The sequence below is a fragment of the Cheilinus undulatus genome, linkage group 7, assembly GCF_018320785.1.
Source record: "Cheilinus undulatus linkage group 7, ASM1832078v1, whole genome shotgun sequence".
In the NCBI taxonomy this organism is placed as follows: Eukaryota; Metazoa; Chordata; class Actinopteri; order Labriformes; family Labridae; genus Cheilinus; species Cheilinus undulatus.
This window is the reverse complement of record NC_054871.1, coordinates 8847500-8874492: the sequence shown is the minus strand read 5'-3', so window position 1 is coordinate 8874492 and position 26993 is coordinate 8847500. Positions and strand designations below refer to the sequence as shown.

General features: G+C 40.1%; 1 protein-coding gene across 1 annotated transcript in view; it reads right to left on the bottom strand.

Annotated features, from left to right (window-relative positions):
* The window catches only part of LOC121512509 (BMP/retinoic acid-inducible neural-specific protein 3-like), a 133793-nt gene extending 111644 nt beyond the window's left edge, over window positions 1–22149 (bottom strand). Inside the window, exons 1-2 of the mRNA XM_041791810.1 lie at window positions 21611–22149; window positions 20604–20911 (exon numbers count right to left, since the gene is read on the bottom strand). Coding sequence (XP_041647744.1) covers window positions 20604–20857 — 254 coding nt within the window. The 5' untranslated portion in view covers window positions 20858–20911; window positions 21611–22149. The remainder of the gene's footprint in view (window positions 1–20603; window positions 20912–21610) is intronic.
* Window positions 22150–26993: the final 4844 nt, after the last annotated feature.

Sequence of the window (26993 nt, the reverse complement as noted above, 5' to 3'; positions counted from 1 at the left end):
TTGGTGGTACGTCATAACATTATCATATTTAAGATAGGCCTTTATTTTGAAATTCCCTCTGTGCACCTGTTTGAGAGGTTCCACCCAGCTGTGAGTCATGCTGAACTTTCAAACAAGTAAGCCAAAGCTGAAAATAACAAGATGAAAAAGGGGGTAAAATAGCTGTGTGGAAATTTGTCAGACAAAGACTACACCTATGTGGGCCTTCTGGCATAATTTACTAACTGCGTTTGCATTCTTTATTTCTTCCAATATATGATCACCATATAAGATCCTATAAAACCTGCCCCCCCTTGTATAAACCCATCGTTAAAGTAGTGGAAGCAGCTGATGGTACAGGCTCTGCAGGTAGACAAAGACAGAGAAGTTCTCTGTTATGTGGCTCCTTGTATTTATCAATTGCAGTGCATGCTAAATATAATGTGTAAATATCATATAAACATAAGCTGCTTAAAGTGGTCAAAAAAGGACAGACGCTCGCTTGCTCCCTTATTCCTCATGAAGCTGCTCTATCATGTAAGAAAATTTCCTTCAAACCCCACCACCAAAATCAAGATGCCAGTGAAAAAGAAATCACTTCCTGACTGCATGACTGTGTGTCACATATTTAATCTTATGTAACCCACTGCAATCATTACAAATGTACAGTATTCCCTTGATTAATACCTACAAAAATTCCAAGAGTAGACTTTTTAGGTTTTCACGGTTAACAACTCAAGTTTTATTGAGACTTTCTCTCTGAACACTGAAAAACATGTATGCCACCTTCAGCCATTAATTGAAGTGAAACACACTTCAGTTAATGGCAATTATAATCAGTTCTGATAACTAAAAATGTCAAACATCAAGTGTTTGGAGAACATGCGAAAATATACCAAAAAATGTCGTGGTGGAAATGTCTCAGTTGAAACTAACTGCTCTCTGGATCATTAATCTCTGAACTTGAATTAGAATACAAAATGACTGCTTACTTTCTTTAAAAGATAAAACATTAATATAAATATAAATCTAGTTTCTGGATCTGAAAATAAATTTAAATCTTGTGCAAAATTAACAGTTCTTGAGCAAAAGGATGCATGTATAGTATGAAATCACTGTTTGACAGACGTTGCTGTTCGTGTCATTTTGGGAAAAAATGAAGCCATAATTGAGCACTTAAGCCTGTTTTTGTGACTCTGCCATGTTTACTTCCTTTACTTCTCTGTTCTTGTTCATGCTGATTGCCTCTCATGAGACCGGAATTTCAAGGCACATGAAAGTAAGGCACTGATAATGATGCTAAGGATTAAATGTAAATGGTGTCAATGGAATGAACTAGGGCTGAACAATTTGAGAAAGTAGTCTAATATTCATTCTCATATTTAATAAGAAGAAAATAAAAAAATAAAGAAAGACAGTTGGATTTCAAAAACACAGGACAAAATGTAAACCATCCTTAAAAGACCCTGAGAAGAGAAATCCAAAATTGTGTCTTATTACAATAGATATGTTGGATATGGTTGCTGTAAACATGTAAAAACACTGAGATCTACATGTGACTGAACTTTGGTTTAAGACCATTAGAAAGTTTTTCACCTCTTTCCTGGCTTGGTTTATTTTGGGCGGGGCAAAAATGTGGGCTATCACAAGCCCACAGTAGGGAATGACCCTGCCCCTTTAACATTTGACAGAGCAGTTCATCTCAGTTCAGTCTGTAGCTGATGTCAATGCCTTAACTGGAAGTTAACAGTCAGTTAAATGCTGTGTTTTGTTCATCGTGAGGTAAATCTGCTAAATCTATCAGCCACAGTGATCTATGGATCATTGAAGTATCATATAACAGAGATTTGAGCCAGAAAACGGACTTTGTCTCTTCTCTGGACCAGAGACAGGCAGCTGCACTCTGATCCTAAGGTCAAGGGGCAGGTTAATAGAGTCAGTGCTTTTCTTCGTTCAGATTGTAGCATTTTTAAATTTGAGAGGATGGTATTTCTCCCGAGTGGGCGTGGCTTCAGCTCATTCAACAGACATGCCCACATCATCCCAGAGCAGATTTTACTGCCTCATTTTTCATGAATTAAAACTTAATGTTATAAATCTAGATATGTTTTATTTGACTGAAATTTGACCGTGTGTTCATAACACTGTGACCTGTCATACAACAAATCTAAATACAGATTTATTTTCACTTTACAGGGTCTTTAAGTGCTAGCACATGGCTAGGAAATGCACTTAATGATGTTGACAGTAAAGTTTGGGAACTTTTGTTTGGAAGGTGGGTACAAATCTTAAGTAGTATACCCCAGATCTCAATGGGTGTTTCATCCATTACAACTATACACCCTTGACTGAGGAAGGCCCTTTGGAGGCTATCAAGTCTTTAAATCCCCTTTCAAACGGGGGCCCAGCGGGAGACTTGTCTCTTTATCCAGAGCCACTGGTTCCTTCTCTCAGCTGCCTCTGACACTGCTCTGATAGTTTGGCCTTCAATTCCCCAGGTCTCTTAGCAGTCTCTTAATGTAGCCTGTGAGCCCTCATTCCAGACTCTCCAATGTTGGCACCTCAAAGATTGTTAACTTCTCTAAAAAAAAATGGCACTTGAATAACTGCATGATATGCAATGCATTACATCTCTGCTGCAAAAAAGTTAAAACTTATTTTGACACAAAATTCAGGTTAAAGAAATATCGCACCTCGTGCAATTTGAAAATTGCAGCAGGCCATGTTGGGATAAAATATAATTTTTGATTAATTTCCCAGCCCTAGAATAAACCATTTGGAACCAGTTCACAAATGGATTCCCATCCCTAAAAATGGCATACAGCCTTCTGTTGATAGTGAAAAGTTTTGATTACTTCCAACACTCCCAAAATGCCAACACTTTCTCTGTCTGATCACAAAAACTGATCAGAGGTTGTCCAACAGGTCACTTTTCTGACCTTATCATAAACAATCTTTCTAAATCTGCAGTACCAGATCCCTGCATTGATCCTATTGTGACATCACAGGTGATTTATACCCCTTAATATGGCATCACAAAGCATTGACACCTTTGTTGGTCTATCATTATATCCACCAATGGTTTGCTCCAAAAAAGGCCGCTCTCTGATTACATTTTTACATTTAGCCTTGGATCTTTAAGACTTTTGTACTTCTCTCTTATAAATCAGGCCATTTGCATCCTGGATGCTCAGCTGGATGCCGGCCCAGGTTCAATCCCCACCCTTGGCCCTTTGCTGCACGTCATTCCCACTTTCTTCCACACAATACCTGTCTCACTACAACTTTTCAATAAAGTCAAAAATTTGCAGAAAATGCTCTTTGCAAAAGCTATTGTTTCTCTGCGGATAGTGCATCATCTCTGCCACAGTGTATCATAATATTGGGCGCAGTGCATTTTGATATTATCTTCTCTAATGCTCTTTTCTCTTCTCTTCATTGCTTCACACACTCCATGCCCATTTATATCCCATTTGATAATCTCTCCTAAATGTATTTTCCCATCTAAAGCATTCAAAACACAATATCACAAAACCATAAACATGAGACGGATCAAGCACATTAGGATCTCTACCTCCAAATATGAATAGCACTCGACAGCGCAGGTACTGTAACGACATACCTCCACATCTGATACCCCTCTGCAAACATGTTTGTGAATAATTGAAACACTAATCACTCCATAATTACATGAGGCAACACCTTACATCAAATGAAGTCAATGTAATAGCCGGTGGGCTGACAGCAGAGGAGAGAGGAGAAACATGGGAGATGAGGCGTGATGGAAAAGTTATGGCCCATGAAGAAGAAGAAAGGAGGAGCTGACATTTTGACTAATATGCTTCTGTCTGTGAGAACGGCTTGACTACATGAGAGAAAATCACCCAGCCAGAGCTTCTTACTTTCACAGAAATGATTTTACAGCACCACAAGCTTTTAAATTATTAAATGAAACATGCTTTTGTTCATTTTTACAGCCGTTTGCACCGCAGCAGCCAAACACAAATATCTCTACTTTGAAGTCACGCTGTCAGTGTGAATAAGAAGCACAGAGAAGTAAAGTCAAACACCCTATGTGTGTCTTTTTTTTAATATATCTACTGGATAAGGAAGCATGCAACTCTCAGTCTGATTTCAGAGTCAAGTTGAAGTCACATCAGAATATTTCTGACTCATAATGCAGCAAGAAAAACAACAAAAATGACTTTTATTCCCTGTTATTCCCAACATATAGGTCATATTTTTCTTGCAGCTGCAGACAAAGTAATATTGTTAAGTGCCAACATTCCTGTTTTGTTTTCAGGGCTTTGGAACACCGCTCCCATTTTTGCATTTTATCAGACCTTGAGAAGAGAAAACCTCTTTCATTCAGAGGATTTGCCATTTAAAAAATCAGCTTTAACACGGCAGCGTTGTAATTCTCTAAGCTTTTTAATCTGGCATTTTAAAACAGTCCACACAGAGGACACGCGGACGCTGGTGTAAAATTTAAACAATCCATAACCTGTACTCTGAATCACATTACATTTTCTAAATTGTTTTGATATGAATTCTAATTAAGGAGCCGTTCTGGTGCAATGAGCAACCAGCAGGGGGGGATAAAGCCCAAGTTCCTCTCATTTCCCTTCCACTGTACTCCTCCAGTCCTCCCCCTTATCCGTGACTCCCTCTCCCCTGCCCCCTAACGGGAAAGGCCAACTGAGCTCTGGAGAATATTTATGAGCGAGGGAGAGCAATTGGTTTGAGATCATTCGACGAGGACGGGAGGGAGGGATGGCGAGGGGGGAGGGGGAGAGAAAAGAGAAAATGTGAGATGCACATGGAGATAAAGGCAGAGGCAGAGGTTGGGTTGTATTTAATCTTCTTTTAACCTGCTGGTTAATTAAAAGTAATTACTCATTGCCATGCCTCAGTGTCAATCTCTCTATGTGCTAGCATACATGAATTTAAAGTACTGCTTTTGTATTGCTAAAAGCAGTGACGCTGCCAGCTACAAACCCCGAGACACTGTGCGTGATCATTTCTCTGAAGAGTGTGAAAACAGCAGATCCTCTGATAAAAGAGCAGCTAAACTCTCACACCACTTTTTCAGTTGAAGACCTGTACAGATGTAAGGCCACTGCTGTTCAGGTAGGGTACAAGTCATGACTTCTGAGTATTAAGTATTTAAACTCTACATTTTGTGTTGAACTATGTGCACAGTGGCTGCCTTCAAAATGAAACCAGGCTACTAAACCTAAGTTTTTGAAAAATTTCTGGGGCCAACAGTGACTGCCCACATTTTCTGTGACCTTTAACTACACTAGTAGCAGCCAACAATTTCAGTGATCTCAATGGGGCCAACCTGGCTAGATAAAGGTTCAAATAATTATGTCTTTCTTAAAACTGAGGTTGATAACATTCAAACACACACTATATTGCCAAAAGTATTCACTCACCCATCCAAACGATTGAAATCAGGTGTTCCAATCACTTCCACGGCCACATGCTTATAAAATCAAGCACCTAGGTATGCAGACTGCTTCTACAAACATTTGTGAAAGAATGTGTCACTCTCAGGAGCTCAGTGAATTCCAGCATGGTACTGTGAAAGGATGCCACCTGTGCAACAAGTCCAGTCGTGAACTCGCTCCTAAATATTCCACAGTCAACTGTCAGTGGTATTATAACAAAGAGGTGGCAATTGGGAACGACATCAACTCAGCCAGGAAGTGTTAGGCCTCATAAAATGACGGAGCAGGGTCAGCAGATGCTGAGGCACACAGTGAGAGGTCGCCAACTTTCTGCAGAGTTGATGGCTACAGACCTCCAAACTGCATGTGGCCTTCAGATTAGCTCAAGAACAGTGCGCAGAGAGCTTCATGGAAAGGGTTTCTACAGCCAAGCAGCTGCATCCAAGCCATACATCACCAAGTGCAATGCAAAGTTTTTGATGCAGTGATGTAAAGCACGCCAATAGAGCAGTGGAGACGTGTTCTCTGGAGTGACGAACAGGGCTTCACCATCTGACAGTCTTATGGCCAAGTCTGGGTTTGGCGGTTTCCAGGAGAACGGTACTTGTGTGACTGCACTGTGCCAAGTGTAAAGTTTGGGGGGGGGGGATTATGGTGTGGGGTTGCTTTTCAGGAGCTGGGCTTGGCTCCTTAGTTCCAGTGAAAGAAACCCTGAATGCTTCAGCATACCAAGAGATTTTGGATAATTCCATGCTTCCAACTTTGTGGGAACAGTTTGGGGATGGCCCCTTCCTGTTCCAACATGACTGTGCACCAGTGCACAAAGCAAGGTCCATAAAGACATGGATGAGAGAGTTTGGTGTGGATGAACTTGACTGGCCTGCCCAGAGTCCTGACCTCAACCCGATAGAACACCTTTGGGATGAATTAGAGCAGAGCCTGAGAGCCAGGCTTTCTCGTCCAACATCAGTGTGTGACCTCACAAATGTGATTCTGAAAGAATTGTTAAAAATTCTTCATAAACACACTCCTAAACCTTGTGGAAAGCCTTCCCAGAAGAGTTGAGGCTGTTATAGCTGCAAATGGTGGACTGACATCATATTAAACCCTATGGATTAAGAATGGGATGTCACTTAAGTTCATCTGTGAGTCAATGCAGGTGAGCAAATACTTTTGGCAATATAGTGTATGTCTTCTAAATCCTTGGCTCTCAACTGGTATGTTGGGACCCAAAATCAGGCTGCAAAGCCGTTTTCAGTGGGTCACAGATATGTTTCTGGAAAAAAGTGTATTACATGCTTTTATTTTGTCTCTTCATATTGCCACACGTTTAGTTACATCTCAAGTCCATCTCCCCTAATTTTCATTCAAACGCTTGGTTGTGATTGAAAAACACAAGAAATCTGGTTCGTGATAGGCCTTGGAATGCCTCCGGATCCCCAAAGAAGAGCTAGAAAATGTAGCTGGAGAGAGGGATGCTCTTAGCCTGCTGCCGCCCCAACTCAACCTAGATAAGTGGAAGAAAATGGATGGATGGATGGGGTGTGATTGGTCAACAAGGAGGTGGTGGTGGGTGCTGACTCAAGCCTAGTTGAAACCACTGTCCTAAATGATCATAAGTCATTGCTTCCCCATTCAAACTGTTTTCTGTTGGAATATGACTGATATATTCTCTAGTTGCAGCAAAATGCAGAAGTTTAGTGGCTAAAGGTGAGCTCAACCAACCACAGTTGCTGCTGTGACTTTCAAGGATTGTAGGGGATGTAGGGCTGTTGCCAAAGATAACAATGACACTGCATTTTTCTTCAAATGAAGGGGATGATATGCAAACTCATGTCTTCTACACCATTGGCTCCCATCTTGGGGTCATGGAACTCTAATAGGGGGTGCCAAAGATCTGGGGGATAGGTAAGGCTTTGTCTGCACTGAGGTTATCGAAATTAGATTTGCACATGTAAAGTAAGATCATGATAAAACACAAATTAAAGTTTATACCTATGCCTTGGCTAGAAACATCATGTGTAGACCTATTTTTGAAACGATGTCGGCCTTACGTGTTCCTGCATTGCAAAACAATAACAAAAAGACAGAGGCTTTCTTGGTATAGAATAAAATGCTTCAGAAATTTTTGATAGGCAGGACATTTGAGCCAACAATGTTTTGTGGCCCATTTAAAAAAAATAAAAAAATTCACTAAATCCAAGGAGAAACTGTCCCCATCTGTTACGCTGTATAGCCTAGCTTCCTTACTGGTAGGACTTCGCTTCAAAAACATTGAAATATCCCTTTAATTTTGATTTTTGACAGCAATGATTACTTTGTCCCAGTGGGTGTTAGGGGTCCCAACTTTCCTTCAATACAAGGAAATAAAAGTGGAGACAACTGCTCTACATGTCCATATAACAGCGTTTTACACTCACCTGGCTCATGGCCAATCTGTGAAAAAATATAGCATTGTGACTAAAATTTGAATACAAAAAGCAGCATGGACCTTATGAAGCTAGGTAAAACATTAAGTTGAGAAACCACCCTGATGTAAAACAACCGGTATGAGGATTCTTGCACTCTTAGATTGCACTAAGACTTCTTTGAGGACTAGTTAGCTAATGCCTTCTGTCAAAGTAAATGTTTTTAGTCTAGATTTGAGCTCAGTATCAACTTTAAACTTCACACTTAATTGGGATTGCTTTATCGGTATAACACTACAGTACTGACAGGTGGAAATGTTAAAGTCTGTGTGACTCAAAGTAGTCAACGATATGTGGGAACAATGTCAACAGTCTGATCAGTCTGGTTCTATTTGTAAATGGTTTCATTACACATCCATACTGGGATTATCTACTGTCTTGTTGACTCCTCCTGGAGCAGCTCCACAGAAACAGTCTTTATAGAGGACAGTGTACAGCATCATCACAGAGTTTCACTTTCAAAAGCTCTCAGTTTCACATTTTGCATCATCACGCTTCCACTGGCATGGAGCCATATCATCTTTCCTGTTCCAGCTCTTCTGCAGGTGAGTCCAGGCTGCTTTCTGTCCTTGTACGTCTGAGCATGTCTTTGCATGAAGTAGGTCATCTACAGATACAAGCTTAAAATATTTGATTGATGCATGCACAACACAGAATTTATCATCTCAACAAGTATACTGCTCCCACTATCTTGGTGGTTGTTTTTAAGGAAGTTGTCTGGCTAATTGTGAGTACCCAGAGTTTTTATTAGGACTGGGCAGTTAATAGAGATTTACATTAAATCACAATTAGTCTTCCTGCAATTTTTAAATTGCAGAAGGTGCAATATTTATTTGTCTTTAAGTGATTCAAAATACAAGTTTCGTACATTTTTCTTTTGCAAAAGTCCCAACTTTTGTTTTTGTTGTTCATTCCCTATAAAATACAACATTCAAATCATATTGACAATAAGTCAAAATAATCATATTAGATTGGATATTCATTTCAAACTCTTTCAGCCTTAGTTGAATCTACCAAATTTTTAATTCCCTGTAATATGGAATGATTTATTGCTTGTTTCTTAAGAAATGCATACAATGGGGGAACTTGAGAAAACACACATATTATATTGCCACCACATTATTGGAGGAAAAATCACAACTTGAAGTCGTTCAGCCCTAGTTTTCATATTGTCTGAGTAGCATCAGTGCCCCGGTGTTATCATTTAGTTACTATGGTAACTGATAACTTTAACCCTCTGAGCCCTATGCTATTTTTTAAGCATTGTGTCTCACCTGGACTTTTTGTCTTAAAAAGCTTGTAAAATAGCAACCCTGTGTTGCACAGTCAAGCTCTAATCACCATTCTCTTCAGGACAATCTGGGCTTTAAGAATATGTGAGCAACAATAATGGCACTTAAAGTTTAGAAAAGTTATTGGAGTATAAAGACAAAAGAAAAATAACTCATCGGAAATTAAAACTCAAAGATTTTTGTATTAAGCACCGTAAAAATCAATGGCTATGTGTTTTTTTTTGTTGTTGTTTTTTTTTTTGTTTTGTTTTTTTTAGCACAAATGAGTTCTTCCATATTTTTGGGACAATAGGATAAAAAAAAGTAATCACTCAAAGTCTTCAAAACATTTGCATTAAAAAAAAAAAGTCCTTGCACTTTTGGGAATTTGATTCATTATTTACGCAGTTCCTGTCTGCAGCGACTCTGAGGATCCTGCAGCTAACCCGCTAGCTGCAGGAACGATCGAGAAATGGATTATAAATGGATACAAAGACATCCAGTATTGGAGTTACCAGTATTGGTTTAATCTTCAAAGACCTCGCAGAGTCAGACAGAAAAGGTCCTTCAAGAGCTACGAAGGCATGGATAGTGTCATTAGAAAGGGCACAATGGAGGGCTTTCAGAGAAAAACACAAGTAAACGGCTGAGATTTATGATTCAAACGTTATTTATCTTTCAAAAACATCTTCTTGATGTTCATGACAATGCTGAACAGGCTGGGTGAATCTGGAACTGTGTAGTTCCTAGAGCACCTCCTCCTTTTACATTCTTCGTACGGGATGGAAACAAATTAACCTTGGTTCAGCTCACCCATCAAAGGTTCATAGAAGAAAGCCTTCCACAATAAGGATGTGCGTCTCCTCCTCCTCCTAGGTGTCTGACTTTGGGACGATCTCTATGCGGAAGGTGATATTAACACCATGAGATATCTTAAATTCAACCAGATTCTCCAACCATGCATTGATCGTACTCATCATGGCGGCCAAGTCCAGAGCAGTGATGACATTGTACTCCTTGAAGACACGTGTTGTCTATTTTTCTCTAATGAAGATATATATCTTTAATTTAGGCTATCGCTAGGACACTTTCAGTCTTCAAAGTCTGTTTGAAGTACAAAAACCACAAACACAGTCACCAGGTAATAGTTTTTCAACTGCTTTTGCTGTCTCTTTCTTGCTATTTCAGTGTAATTGTGTTTGTGTGTGTGCATGGAAACTACAAGATTAAAGTGTGCACAGAAAATATTCAAAGTAAGGATCCTTGTGAATACTATGAATTGAATCCTGGCTGCACTGCTTCCTACAGGAAGAGAGAATCAGCACAAGTATCTTGGAAAAACTATCCACATCAAGGACATTTTGGTTCCTATGTCCTACAAGAGGCCGGTTTTGGTGTTGGATTCAAATCTGGGCGCTGAACACTTTGAGTGACGATTCAAGTGGCAATAACAAGGTTTCTACTGACCCATCAAGGACTGAAATGTGCTTGCAAGAAGCTGAAGAGTGTTGCTGATCAATTCCAAAGACTCAGAGATTACTTTGCCTGCTTTTCAAAATTCATGAGTCTGTTTTGGAACAAAAAAAGAAACTGCAGCCCATTGCATTTTGAAGGCACTTGTGATCTCTTCAGTTCTCGGCTAACTGGCATCCTCGACTGCTCAATGATGGATGACAGAGCTCTGAGTGCAAGATATTTAAAGAATGAGAGAGTTTGGGTTTTCAAAGACAAGGGAAGAAAATGTGGGAGAGTAATACTTTTCGACTTTGTGACATTTTGCACTATTAATGATTGGGTTTTATTCCAAATTGCTCAATTTTATTTTGGCAGAAACTTTAGAATGACTCTTAGCTTTTTGATAGAAATGCTTACCAATTTAATTGACAAAGATCCTTGCATTTGAGTCATCACTTTTCCTCAAAATCTATTTTCTCTTTAAACTGAATTAATAAGCCAGGTTGTAAAATAAGTATTTTTTTTTACTCGTATCAGTGCTTCAAACCATTAAAAACATCCCATGAATAAGAAACTCTCACGTGTTGTGAAACACTTTGACAGCAGGGATGGGGAAGATTAACTTTAAATGTTATTAATACCATTATTGATACTACTATCCTCCAAATAATATGACTGAAGAGGCGACACACAGAATATGTTAAAACATGCAAAAGGTAAAACAGGCATCTTCACAGTGACCATTCCCCACGTATAGGGTCTCACAGAAACCCAAGTCATCAAACATGACTCCAGAAGATAAACAAACAAGGAGGATGATCAAAATCCTCAGATGACTGTCCTGTTGAACATGACAGAACTGTAAAAAATCCTCCTTGATAATATTAACAAATTATGGAGTACTGAGATCATGATTATGAAACGTGATTACTTGATTTTACGTCTGCATCAGATGCACTTATTGAACGGAGGCACTGTCATCACTTTGAAAACAAGCTCCTTGAGGGACAGTGTTTCCCATACATTCATTTATTTGTGGTGGACAGCCACAAATTAATTAGGCCCACCATAAATAGATTCTGGCACTACCTGTTCGCCCTCACTCTGTGTATGTAGCGTGTCGTTAAAATGACTATATCACGAATATCCCAGTATATATTATGTGGAAGTTTTGAGCCGCCTCCCATTGTCCCTGAATGCATCTCTCACAGCAGAGAGCTGTCTTTTTCTCCTCGGCCCATCCAGAAAACTCCACACATGTGGCTGTTTTTTTTTTTTTTTTTATATATCAGGGACAAGAGAAGCGAGGGAGAAGAAGGTAAACAGACCAGTGTGGCGAGTTAGCGGAGCGGCTGGTTAGATGCCTTTTAAGATGGACAATGAGAAACAGCGCTGGATCTGCAGCGTTGAACAGTCGTTCAACATTGAGAAGGAAGAGGTACAATTTTATTAAAAATCCAATAGAACGGTCTATTTTAATCACCAATCTAGTGTCATTTGGGGCTGAATTAAATACAGCTGCTGAGAGGCCATTTCAAAATATCGCTATATATATATGTGTGTATATATATATATATATATATATATATAAATATATATATATATATATAAATATATATATATATATATATATATATATAGTATCGGGATAAAGTAATATATCATGATATCAATTTTAGACCATTTTTTTTTGTCCAGGTGGGGACTATCTTTTCCCCAAGTGAAGGAGTTCAAGTGTCTCGGGGTCTTGTTCACAAGTGAAGGTAGAATGGACCGTGAGATCAACAGGTGGATTGGTGCAGCATCAGCAGTATTGCAGATTCTGTACCATACCTTCGTGGTGAAGAGGAGACTGAGCCAGAGGGCAAAACTCTCAATTTAGTGTTAATCTTCATTCTAACCCTCACCTACGGTCATGAACTCTGACTAAAAGAATGAGACCGCAGGTTAGAGCGGTTGAATTGATATTCCCAAGGAGGGTGACTGGGCTCAGGCTTAGACACAGAATGAGGAGCTCGGACATCTAGAAAGATCTCCACTGTTCCTTTGCCTTGAAAGGAGCCAGTTGAGGTAGTTTGAGCATCTGATCAGACTGCATCCTGGTCCCTCCCCAGTGGTGGTCTTCCAGGTGTGTCCAACTGGAAGAAGACCCAGGGTAGAACTTCAGGTAGAGCCAACATAACGAAGTGAACTTGACCACGGAAAAAGGAACTTGTCATGGCATCATAAAGGAAATAAGGACAAAGTAAAATGGCAAATGCTTGACAACACAAGGTGCAGATGATAACCTTAATTAATCACAATTAATGCATTAATGCCATCAGACCTAGCACTGAGTTATTTGAATCTGAAAACATTGGATGGTACTTCTTTTTATTTCAATCTGATTCACAATTTTGTCCTACTTGTTGACCAGAAATTCAGGGTTTTTATGCCAATCTTCAACATTTTAGTCATTAAACATGTATTTCATCAGAGATGAATCATAGATCTACTTAGCCTTATTATCTATTCATCTTGGCCATGGAAAAAGTGTCATTGTCAAACATATTTCATATTATTGTTTGTTTGACTTACAAGAAATTGTTCTAAATTCCTCAATTAAATTGTATTTCCTTCTTTGGAGGGAATTGGAAAGGCCACTTCAGCTCAAGGGGAAAGGAGGGTTACAGACTTGTCAAGTTTGCATTTCTGGATGTTTGCTGATGGGGGTCAAAGTAAGTCATGCTGCAGGTTACAGAATGCTAAAATAGGTTTGAGTTTTTCAAATGAAAGTACTCAGAAAATGCCCTTGTGAGTTTTAGAAATAAAATGTTGTGTTCAAAAATATGTTAGATTTTCAGACCAAGGCCTACATCTGAAAGGAGAAGAGGTATAGAGACATCCTGAGAGACAGAGAAGAGAGGCCGGTGGAGCGGCGGCGCAGGAGGAAGTGATGGATGCGGGGAAGCCAGCAGCGTTACATTCTCTATCTTTGCCTGGCATTGTCACCCCTGTCAGCTGCTAAATGCCAGTGTCACTCAAACCTGTGTTGAGCTGGCACCAGCTCCTCCACTGCAGGGCCGGGGATGCTCCGACAGCATCTCTCTCATCAATGAGTATCAAAACACTTACCTGGTAACACACAAGCACAAATACACACACTCATGTATGCACAGACAGCTGCTATGACGCGTAATATCCTGTGGAGAGGCTCTTTGTTTGTTGTTGTTCATGGCTGGAAAGTCTGGAAATTTCCATGAAATCGGAAAATTGCACTGTTATTTGGGCTGTTCAAGCCGTAAAATGTGATTTTCCTCCTCTCCTTCAAGGTTCTCAAGTTCAGGTTACCTAATCGGTACCCATAGGTAGATTTGTTTTGCAGCCAGTGAGATTGTGCTATCAATTATGACGCACAGGCAACAAGTGGATCACAAATTGAAAAACACATTGCGGTAAAATGAAACTATTTTGACACTAAACATGAAAATCTAGAACTACTGCTTGGCATTGTTATGCCTTCACAAGGTATGAAACTACCATTGCATGAAGGAGAAGGGTTCAGAAGATATTTGTCCTTGACCTTAAATTAATTCAGTTCATCAGTCAGAGTGGACATTTTTTGGAAGTTTGTTGAAAAACAAACCCTCCAAGTCCTCCTGAGATAACACATCCACAGGCAAGGGTTGAAAATGAAGTCCTGTGTCCTCAATATTTCAACTCTAAAATATTATCATTGGGGCTGCACAGTGACACAGGGGTTCGCACTGTTACCTCACAGCAAGGTCGCTGGTTCACTTCCCGGTCAAGGCCTTTCTGTGGTGAGTTTGCATGTTCTCCCCATGCATGCGTGGGTTCTCTCCGGGTTCTCCGGCTTCCTTCCACCACAAAAAACATGCTCATTAGGTTAACTGGTGACTCTAAAATTGGCCATAGGTGTGAGCATGCCTGCGGTATAGAAAATGTATGGATGGAATATTATCATTACTTCTTCAAGTTAGACATTTGTGAAATTTTGAACAGCATTCTTTAAAGTGTTCTTTAGCTAACATGTTCACAGGCAACAGTTTGACATGATGCCATGTGACCTCAATGTCTGACCTCCAAAATATTGTCAGTTTATACTTGAGTCAAAGGGGACATTTTTGGAAGGTTTGAAGAAGAAGAACCCTTCCCCCCAAAGCCATCTTAAAATATCACATTCACAGGTCAGGTCAGGTCTGGGAGCATATACTAGTTGGACACTTCACTACATCAACCTTGATCCTGTACTTCTCTGGCCTCCTGATGGCCATCCTCTAGGCCCATAACCAGTTTCTCCAGGTATTCTCACATCTGCCCCCTCCACAATGCACGCAGTTGCCTGTGATGTCTGGACCAGCCCACTGGGTCTTGAGCTCCCAGTATGCAGTGAGCTGGATCAGGTTCAGCAAACTGTTCCAGGTGCCCATAAAACCACACATGCCGATCAAGCAGCTAGCCCTGCCCATCCCCGCTCTCCTGAGCACGTCAGCATTAGACACACAGTCGTGCCTATGATACCCAAAGATGCACCACAGAGAGTTGTCACAAAGGAGTCCAGTTGGCACTTCTGGCCATAAGTCAACATCCAGGCCTCACAAGATAGTCCAGAAGGACCCTTTGCCAAATAACAACCAACAGTTTGCTGCCCCTGTTACCCACACCATTATCCCGTCCTGAGGAGTGTGGGGGACTAAATGCACCCCTGCCTCACTGCAGAATCAACTTGGAAGAAGTCAGAGTTGACACCACCACACTTCACAGTACTCTCTGTACCAGAATATAGGACAGACATCAGCTGGATGAGCTGCAACCCACAGAGCTCTAGAGTCGTCCAGAGGGCACCCTACTCACCAAGTTGAATGCCTTCTGGAAGTCAAGCTAGGCTGTCAGCAATCTTCTTTGGAATTCCCAAAAACACTACTATAGATTACTATAAGTGCTATTATAGACATCTTAGGTGGAATTCACAGGCATACCTTGAAAACGGGGCTAAGTGACCTGGATGTTTGACCTCCAAAATATAACCTGTTCATCCTTAAGTCTGATGCAAAGTTTGAAGGAGAGACTTAAAGCCATCTTAAGATATGAGCAAGGTTAGCAAACGAGGCTCTTTGGCTTAGACATTTGTCCTACACAAAAAGACCCCTGCTCATCATTGAGTGGACATTCTTGCAAAGTTAGAAGAAGAAACTCTCAAAGCCATCTTGAGACATTCAATGCAAAGGCAAGGTTAGCAAGTGAGGCTCTTTGACTTGGATGTTTGTCCTCCAAAACAAAGTTTATCCATGAGCCACAGTGGACATTTGTCCAAGGTTAAAATGCATTTCTGAATGTCTTCTTGAGCTATCACGACCACAGGAAAGGGACTGACATGATTCCCAGTGACCTTAAGCTTGGAGGCCCAAAAGCTAATCAGTTCATCTTTGGGTCAGAGCAGATGTTTCTGAAAGTCTGAGGATGATTCCTCAAAGCCTTTTCAAGATACTCCATTCATAAGCAAGACTAAGACCCAGTGACCTTGACCTTTGACATCCATAATATGACGATCATTCATCCAAGAGTCAGAGTGGACAATTATTGCAAAGTTTGAAGGGAATCCCTCCGGGAATCCTTGAGATACTGATATCACAAGCAAGGGGTGATCATGAGGCCTAGTGACCTTGACCTTTGACCTCAAATATTCTACTGCTTCATTTTTGAGTAAGAGTGAACAAGTGCAGAAAGTTTTAAGAAAATTCTCTGTACCATTCTTAAGCTATTGATTTTACAGGAATGGCTGGACAGACAGACAGACAACCTGAAAACAGTACTCATGGCTCCTCCAGTTGGGGCATTTAAGACAAAAAAAAGTTGTTCAAATAACTAACTTTTGAAAAAACCTAGTATAATATACCAGTTATAAAGAGATATGTAGACTCAAAACTCTCCACAGCTTGTTAAGTTCAATGATAGCAGCAGGAACAAATTTGTTTTTTTTACTGCTTTGTTCTGCAAATAAAAACTTCAGTCCAGAGGGAAAAAGCTGTAAGTCTCAGCGCTAAGAGTGGAAATTATCATTTAAAATAGAGTTAGCTATCCACCGTAACCGTCTAGTACACAGGGAGTCTGTGACTCACCAATCATGCCCGTCCTGTTAAAGAAGAGAAATTTCTTACCTCTACTGGACTGTGAAGATACCCCTATCCCCTCACATTATTTGTGAGTCATGCTGCCTTAAACCGATACAGAACCACCACCTAAAAGTATTTTATCAGTCCCTAAGTTTCACAGTTTGTTTTAAATAAACATGAGAGGCGTTTCTATCCTAAAGAGAGTAAAACTCAGGAGGAAATTCCAGCACGACCACACACCCACACTAGTAAAGACACAAAATAAAACAAATAAAGAAAGCCTGCGAGGCAGAATTAAAGTTTGCAGATGTTACATTTACATTTGCTTATGTTCAAGGCCTTACAATTAGAGAGGAGAGCTTAACCTGAAGAAACCCCAGGCTTGCATTAAAAAGAGAAGTATATATATTATTCTGTGTTTGGTTCAACGAACAGTCTACAGGGGGAATGGAGCAGAAACATTATTCAGGTTGGTTACAATTAAAAAGGAAAAACACTTTCCTATTTATAAAAAGTGAGAATGTATGATATTATCAGAATAGATGATAACTTTAATTACTTAACTGTATGGAAGGTTTAGTGTCAGCACACAGCCAAAGAATGAACAAATATACTGGGCCACATTAATGTATTAGGATGTGATTATAGTCTTTAATAAATAATAAAATAATACATTTAACTAGTACATCATAAAAGATAAATTAATAAATAAATGACACACTTTGGTTTTAAAGGGTTTTTTCACTTTTGCCATGATGAATGTCTTGACGAACTGTCATTTCAATAAACTAAACAAGAATTCAGCTGACATGCCAAACTCGGCATGTTTTCCCATTAAAAAGCAGGTAATTTTCAAAAAAGCAGAGTGCATTACTCTTACAAATTAAGGAGCTAAAAGCCTGGTGCCTGTTTATCTGCAGATAAAACACATCAAGGTAAATGATAGCTGTGTTAATTTTAGTCAAAACTTAAAAAGAGCTTTTCAAAAAATTCAAAATATGCCATGCTAAAGTGCTAAATTAATCAAAAATCCTGTTATCTGTGGTTAAACTGATATTACTGACATAAATGATAAGACTGAATAAAACAGCATCAACCAGAGCAGACAGGACCACGTATAAAGAAACGTAGAGGCATTTCATAAGACTGATTCAGTCATTTATAGATTTGTCTTTTGACTCTCTGACAAACTTTCTGAGGTTTCAAATTCCTGCTTAATCAGCACTTTGCCCAGCATTAGCTTTTGGCATGTACCTAATGCTAGTGGCTAATGCTAGCGGCTAATGCTAGCGGCTACTGCCGCTTCATATTCCCTAAATCTGTCATTAGGATAGCGACTCTTAAGACTTCTATGATCTGAGTTTAAAAAAAAAAAACCCAGATATGCTGGGATTCATTGGCAGCTCAATCAGGATGGACTTGGGTTGGGAACCGTAGAGTCACCTGTTTAAACCTGAGTCTAGAAATAGGCCTGGCAGGTGCAGAAGTGCCATATCACTGCTAGCTGCTAACGAATATATTTTCCATCAATCATTGTTGTTATCTTCAATTCTTCACAATGCTACCATCATCACTGACCTTATCCAACAAAATTCAGAGATACTTTTATGGCATAAATTTGACTTTCACTTGTTGTTTTGTTGTTTCTCTTGTCCCTCTACTCTTTGCTTTTCTCCGCTCCTACCCTCCTTCTAGCCTGTTCCAACCCCAGCGTGACTTCGGCAGAGGGCTGTCAGCATGAATCTGGATCTGTTGAGCAGTCGCCACTCTAACAGGACTAAAAACTGCTAGTGCTGTGCTCATGGTGATTGGCGCTGATCTTTATTATACTGTTAAAAGCCGCATCAGAGAGTATGGTCTAGACCAGCCCTCTTCATCATGCATCTCAAGATAACTTTGGTTATGCACTGGCGCTATACAAACAAAGATTGATTGATTTATTGACTGGCTTTCTGAGCACTGCTGAGGTGCAACCTGACATCCCTCATTAGTGCGTTTCTATAGGATCCTTTGTTTGCATATGAATTAATCTATGTGTAGCATGATCAACAACAGCGGCAAACTGCAACTTTGAGGGCTTGATAAAGGATACCTTCTTTTTCTACTTCTTCTTAAAGCTGGAACATCAAGCTAGTGGAGCAGAACCAACAGACCTACCTCAGCTGATGTGTTTTCCTTTTCACATCCTCATTCCTTAAACTTTAAAGTGTCTTCTAAAGACTGGAGTTTAATGTCTGAACTGTGGTTAGTTTAATTTTTGCACTGAAGAAGAATGTGTTGTTTCAAACACTTTGTCAGGGTTGTCTGAAGGAACCACCCTGCAAACCACTTTTAATTAGGATAATTAATTTTAATTTGAAAGTAAAAGCTCCATGAAAGGGGGCATGTTTTTATACTGTGTACTACAGAGCTCATTGTCTATCAGCGGAGTGCTGTTTGTAGCTCTTAGAAGGGCAGACAAAGCCTGTTAAAAATAAATTAAGCATAAAATGCAAATGTAATACAAAGAAATAACTTAAGGTTTTTCATTACTTTATGGTTATTTTTGAAAATATGTCATTTATGGTACAATCAAATGTTTTTTGTTTCATTTTAATCTGTTTAAAACCTAAACAGACTTTCAAAATAAGAGCATGAGGTTAATTTTTTGATAGATTTGGTGTTGTTCGGTGCAAACTCATTAATACTGGCTGAAATGAGATTGTTTCTCAGATAATGGCAATTATCCAACATTGTGCATGCCTGTTGGAAAGGTTAGGCAACAGTGAGACGGCAAAACTTCCTGTTATTTAAACATTTAATGGACATTTGCTAGAAGAATTCTGCTCATGCATAAACTTTAAATCCGGATTAACTGCTGAGGACAAGGATTTTTAATAAATCAGTGTACGGTCTCATTTTCCAATGTACTGTTAGTAACATTGTTGTATCTGTGTGTCACTTACTCCTTATTATTGAATGTTAGACTCTTCAAGGATATCAATTCTTCAATTAGATCAATAAATTCTTCACTTCAAATGACATTTGCACTTGAGCGGTTGTCCAAAATGACACTAAATTGGCATCCTGTCATTTGGGATTGATCTGAATTGCTAATTTGGTGTTATTTTTAAAAAGTACCTCTTTGAACAGTACACGGTGTTATCTTTTTCAAGCTGAGTATCTGATTGACGGCCATCTAATATCCTGTGAATTCAAGCTGGGAGTTTTCATTTCCAAACACTCAGCGTTGTTTTTTTTCCCTATTAAATCCACCTTTTTTTCTTTAAGACAAATGTTATCATAGCAGGCTCACTCTGCCGCGTCTAAGCACACACCCACCATACTTCACACCACACACTACCAAAGCCTTCCTGTCTACCCACTGTCACACATCAACTGGCTCAGTCAGATATCTGTTACGTCCCGCTGCTTCGCCCAAGCCCTCCTGCGGTATCTCCACTTTGAGTTCCCACTGATACGCAGCATTCAGGAGGTTTGTATCATACTCACACCATATGTCTCTGCTTCCCACAAAAAAATAAAGCAGCCAGTCGCACCCAAAGAAGCTTGGATCTATACAGAGCACATGGCGAGCTTTGATTTGTATGCAAAACTCCAGTAAGTAAGTAATCGTCTCAGTGCTTTATCCCAGTTTGCCACCTACTAAATCTGCATCTTTTATTCTCTAGGAAAAGTATATTGGGATCTGGCGCCTATTCTTTTTGGAAATCCGTGCAAAAATGATACTTTTCCTCAAGGCAAGGCCACAAAAATCAACATTATCTCAATTAAATGGATGTTTTTCCACTTATATTTAAGCCTTTAGCACATTTTGCATTGCCATGCATGCACCCCAGCCATGCAGACTGACTTTTCACTCACCTGTATATCTTATACTTTGTGGTGAATCCTTGCTGGTAGCGCTCTGTGAAATCAACAAACTCCTGCGAGTGGTGAAAGGGACCCTTGTCCGACAGAAGCCAGCCCAGGGGCCCGGAGGAGCCGCTGAAGCCGGCTCCAGCAGGGTCCGCCGCCCAGGCCCCTTTTGACACCCAGCTCTGGAGCAGGCTTAATGTTAAGCACTTCCATAGAAACATGAGGGCCGTCAGTCTAACGGAGATGCACGGGCCACTCATGCTGTTTCCCTCGGCCCCGGTGACTCTTCATTCTCCTCGCACTCTGGATGAGTCCTGGAGGGAGGAAAGGGAGGGTGAGGAGTTAAGAGAGGAATAATCTTGGTTGGAGCTTTAGAGGCATGGCTATGAAAAGAAAGATGTTTCAAGAATTCATGGGTAAGTGGCCACTGTTTTTAAAGGTAGGCAGAATTAGGGATGGGCAGTATATTGAGTTAAAGATACAACATGATAAAGGTCATGGCAATATCATTTATATCAAAAAAGGGAGTAGATGCCAGGCCACATGCTCGGTAAAAAGGTGGTCACAGTTAGAACCACTCGCAATAATACGCTCATTGATCACAAGATAATCCATCTTAAATGTCAGCTGGTATTCAATGCATTCTATTTACAAGCATTTTGAAATATTTTTCCCACATAGGTGTTTTAATGTGAGGTCATTTTTGTGTACATGTTGACATTGTGCAGCTTAATAAATGAGCTTTGTGACATTTAGAGTTTGTCCCATGTGCATTTGGCTGAACATGGTTTTGTTTACGTTATTTTTCTGCAGAAAAAAACTGCCAAAATTTACATCCTGTACCACCAATCAGCTTTAAAAACTCAACATATGATTTTTGGTCTAAACTACCCTGACCTACAGTGCCATAAATGAATATTAATAAGAAGAAACCCCATAAAGTCGTGCCTTTTAACGTTATTTTGGTGTTAGAAAGGCTCTAATAAAGTCTTTTTATCGGTGTTTCTTCTTACCTTATTCTGCAAGTGCTGTGGTCCGTGACTGGTGGGAATAAGTCTCCGCAAAATCCCCAGATAGGACCGTGAAGTTTGGCTCTGCTCGGCGCTCTCACAGGGCGGCATTAGAAACAGGACTTTGGTGAAGATTATCGCCACAAATGCAAACAGACGTGCAATTAAGGGGGCCGAGCAAGTTGAGCGAAACAGAAGATGACACCCAACCTCCTTAGAGCGCGCTCCTCTCTTCTCCCCTCCTCTCCTTTCTTCTCTTTTTTTTTTCAAAGCTGCATATTTCCAGCTCGCTTCCAAACGCCGCGCAGGAGAAACGGTAGGTCCAATCAAGCGGAGTGAGACGCTGCTTCAAGAGCGCACAGGGTCAAAGCTTCCAGGTGGGCGAATAAATTCAGAACAACACCGCGTTCTTCTGTCTTAAGACACGCGGGGGCTTAAATGTGCTGGACTCGTCGCTGTAGCTGCTGTCCTCTAACTCATTTCTGCTCTTTATTGGAGAGGCGCGCTCGGGGCGCATGCAAGGCGCACGGAGAGCTGCTGACAGTGCCTGGACTCCCAGCGCATGGAAACGTGTGAATGGCATTCGCGGCACTCTCTCGCTCTTGCTCTGCCCCCCCCCACTCTCTCTCTCCTGTACCACACCGCCGCAATTTAATTTATTCCAGCAGCGAGCACACTCCCGGTTGGCTGAGACGTTGGACTGGAGGAGAGAGAGAGAGAGAGAGAGTAGGAGGTGTTCAGAGGGGGGCAGGTTGGATGAGGAATGGTCGGAGGATACTGATGCGCTGGAGTCAGATGACTCCTTTTAGAAATGGTGATAAAGATTAAAAGCAGGGTGGAAATAAAAGAGGAAGCAGTGGGGGGTCAGGGATAGAAAGCCCGGATGACTTCTTTCACAGTCATATTTTACTCTGGAAAGTGGTGAAATCCGCTTATATTCAAAAGCACACATTCAGGAGTCATTCTTTTACAGTTCAAATTTAAGGCACAAATCAAACCATTTTTTAAAGAACATTGAAATGTTTTAGAAGGGCACTTACATTACACAAGTAAAGCTAGAGGAACACTTAAGTGTCAAACCCATACCTATGCTGTCAAAACCCCTCATAAAGCATAAAGCAAAGCAGAGTTAATGCATTAATCTTGATTAGTTAAGGATTGGTGCTTTTACTTTTTTTTTTTTTTTTTTTTTTTGGATAGTGATGAATTCTTTGTTTTGTTGTCCCTTTTCAGCACACTATGATTGAGTCACTGCCATCTCCCTGTTCTCACAGTGATGTCAAATAATTGCATCACTGCTTCTTTAAGTCTCATTTCACTTTAAAAGAGAAAAAAGTCACAGACGACTCAGTGGACAAGTAACAAGCCTTTTGAACTTTGTGTTAGCAAACATTTACCTTTTTGTTGTTCCCTTATTTCATTTTCAATCTGTAAAATTTCAAAATAAAAGCAGAGCGGTATTCAAACAAGAGGTCAGCCACCCTAGGATTAAATCGGCACAAATAAAGGGACAATGCTATAGTGGGGTTTTGAAATGGGGAGATTGATTGCAATTAACTATGGAAATTCCATGATTAATCAGGGGAGGTCAAGTATTTACTTGCACATTAAATAGTTATTAAAGTACAAAATATTCAGTTTACAAGACAAGGTGAGCTTGCCTTTAGATTCTGATAAGGCATAAATAGCTTCAGAAGACTGTATAAGTAAAGGCGATACCAGCTGTTTAATCTTATGAGATATCGCCAATTTTGAATTTCAGCACTGATGAGGATCACAATAAAATGAAAACTTATTTATTTCAATTTAGCAAATAAAACAGTTCTACTGTTGTTAAACTGACTAAAATCACATATATTTCACAATTTATACCGCTTACTTTTTGAGAATTCCACCAGAAAACTAACCTTGCAAAGCAGATAGATACACCCGTTTCCTTGTTTCTCTCTGGCAAATCCATCTTGCAAAGCTCCCATCTGAACTGTTTGGGCCCGGTTAGAAAGTGACAGGACCAATCAGCAACAAGGGGCAGTACTCTTAGGCGCGGCCCCAGTCGTGATGTAAACAAGCGGCAACAAGGGGCCGGTGCCGTCATGGCAGAAGAGATTAGCGTGAATGCTGCTAAAGCGCAAGTTTTATCAGAACTTGACGACATTTCTTTGTTAAAAGAAGAACAAAGAACAGCAGTGACAAAAGTCGTGTAGTGACATGTCTACAGTCACCATGGTTCGCGTTATTCCTGCGCTGCGCAACTTGGTCGCGGCTACTTCACATGCTTTGTTGTGCTGATTGGCCCAAAACATTCATCCAATCACACTCCAAGTTTTTTCAAATCGTCTGCCCTTTACCAAACGCTCAGTATTGAAGGCGTGTCAGGTTACAAAAAAATATGAAGAAAAATTCAAAATTAATTTAAGCAGAAATAAAGCTCAAAGTAAAAAACAAAACCTGACATTACTCCATAATAAAATCTTTATAAGGTTTTAAAACTGGTTGAAAATCACACCTGTTAATACCTTGAAATTGTATAAGTTAGGAAAATTTACCACTGGATCAGTCTTTTAAATTTTCTTTTACAAACCTGTGGCAACTTCCAAGAGTACTATCATCCTACATTATAATGTTATTTGTCAAGAAAATACTCTTGGTGCAGTTGCTAGATGAGTTGGCCATATGTCTTAATACAGACATTTACAACCTAAATGGGCAAATGTTCAAAAATGGTTCCTCCATTTTCACACTAAAATTTCAGATGTTGCTGGAAATCTTATGCAAACAAAACCTTTCCTGACCTTTAGCACTGCTAGTCACCTTTTAAATATGTGAGTGTCATCATCTTATCATGGTTAATTATGATTTTAGGGTAGTTTGTTTGGATCCAAAAGAGACAAAAACCTGTTTAAAACTACTAAAACAGGAAGTTTAAGATGCTCTGGGCCACAAAGAGTACAGAGAATTGGGGGAAAGCCATGAAGGAAGTCTACCTAAGTGACCATATATGGTTCCTTGCCCCATATGGGGTTCAGAACAGATGCAACATCTACATTTAGGATAAACTTGCTGTTTTTAAGTCACATGAGCGATGAACTGCAACATGATTTACTGAAATTAAAGTGGAGGGTAGATGGGATGAAAATGGAATTTCGGGCAAGTGCTATCACTTACACTTAGGCCAAGAGTTAGAGCTTTAGTTGTCTCTATTTCATGATTGTATCAGTTACACATGTTGGGAAAAAGAGAATTTAGGAAACATTGAAATTCTGTGCAGTTTTTCAGAAATCCCTGAGGTTTTGGGTGGTTGTTTTCCAAAGACGGTATATTTTTTTAGACGACCCTAAGTCTAAGTGGGTTAATGAAACTCAATGAGTTCTTATTTCAAAACAAGAACGAAGCCGTGAAGGTTATTACACTGAGCAGCGGGCTGCTCTGACCTGGAAATAGGAGGATTTCTGCATTTCAGAGGTGAGCTTGAGAGACTGGCCTCGCAACCAGTGGCTGAGAATAATCGTGTTTCATTACAAGCAGGCAGCATAAAACATGAATGAGATACAGCAACAAAGGGGCAGCTTCCAGTAGCAGTTCCCACCTCATTATATAGCGATATGTCAGCTGACATCCAACATTTCCATGGCAAGTCGTGTCTGTCATGACTGCCACTGTAGTAAGACGTCCTGTTTCAATTAGAAAAAATAAGATGTTGGAAATATTTGACAAAATGTTTGACCTCCACTAAAATGATCTTATTCAGGAAAACTCTCCTCATACATTTAAACATTTTATTGCAAAATAGATATACAGTTTTACTTTGTGGAGAAGCCTCTACTCTAAAGATGCTCACTGGGTTAGTGAAGCAGCATGCTTTGACTTTCCAGGGAGTGCATGGCTAGAAACTCCCATATGGATAGATACATTTATGACAATGCATATTGAATATAATAAAATGAGTTCAAAAGCAATGAATCCATAGTAGCATGAATGGGGTTGCATGAGGGCGCAAGAAGCTTTATGCTATTAAGGAGAAGGCTGGGGTGGGGGAGGTTAAGCTTTGCCAGCAGCAGCAGCGTGGTGCATCAACATTAATGCAGGGATTAGTGAAAAGGATGTCATTTAAATTGAAAGAAAGAGCTGTGATTGGCTGTAGGAGTCTGGATAATATGGATCAGGTGGCCGTCAGCTGATCACAGATGGGCATATGACTACCTTGTCCTGCATGAACTAACCCTAGGCGTTGTATAAAGCATAGGTGTAATAATGTTTTACATTGATTATAGACTTTGCAGTTCACAAATTGAACATATTGTGACTTTGGAGGAAAATCACAGGATATTGAAGAGTAAAAAGTGGAAATAAAGAGCTAGATGAATTTTAAAAAGTGGTTTTTTAAAGATAAATTTATATTTTTGGACTCTACTAAATGAATAGTCAAATTACAAAATCCAAAATTGCTCAGATAGTTTTGACTTTTGTGCAAATGGCTCTTAAAACTTTGAATTCTTTGAATAATGACTTTAATGACGGTTGTGGTGGAGATGATAATGACGATCATGAGGAGGAGGAGAGGGTGCATTCAGCCCCCCTGCAGTTATTCTCGTTATCTCCTCTGCCCTCTTCCTCCCTCTCCTTTCTTCCTGCAGAATAATCATCACTTTCACCATCAGCAAACTTAATTAGATCTGCTCTAACCCCCCCCCCTCTTCTTCTCTATCCGAGGAGAGCTGGTGTGTTAGGACACAGAGCGTGGATCAGAGAGCGCAGAGAGCAGGCAAACGCGGGGAGGGATATGTGCTGCTTTTCAGCTTTTCTGTCGACGTTCAAAGGGAGCTTTTTATACAGGGATTGGATTAGAGAAATGAACACCATTGAGTCGCGAGATTCACTGGTACCCAAACTCAAAGAGAAGCTGAAATCCCGTGGCAGAGCGACTTGCACATTCTGGAGTGAAAGAATGAGTTGATTTGTCACGGTTTCATCATCGTGTCTCGGGATTGGGTGGCTTTTCCGCTGACCCTGCCTCGCAGCCATAGTGACTTGTGAAGGACGAGCCTAATAGGAACAGACAATCTTTGGTCTGTAGTTTTCTTTCTGGATTTTTTCTGTGTTTTAAGCATTTTGGCTGACCATTTAAAGTTTGTCTGCAAGCACAGGTTAAACCTCTTTTTTTTTTCTGAAGTTGTGAATAAAACATGATATTTAGTGCAGAATGTCACGGCTCATTACTCTCATGGACTCACATTGCAGTTTTTAGAGCACTGTTTTTAGGTTCCTAAGCCCCAAAAACTCACACGAACAGAGTGAAAGCAAGCCCCATCAGCTTATATTTACCATTGGATATAAATCATTTATCCAATCCTGTGAGCGTGGGATGGAGAAATGTTTACATGTGCAC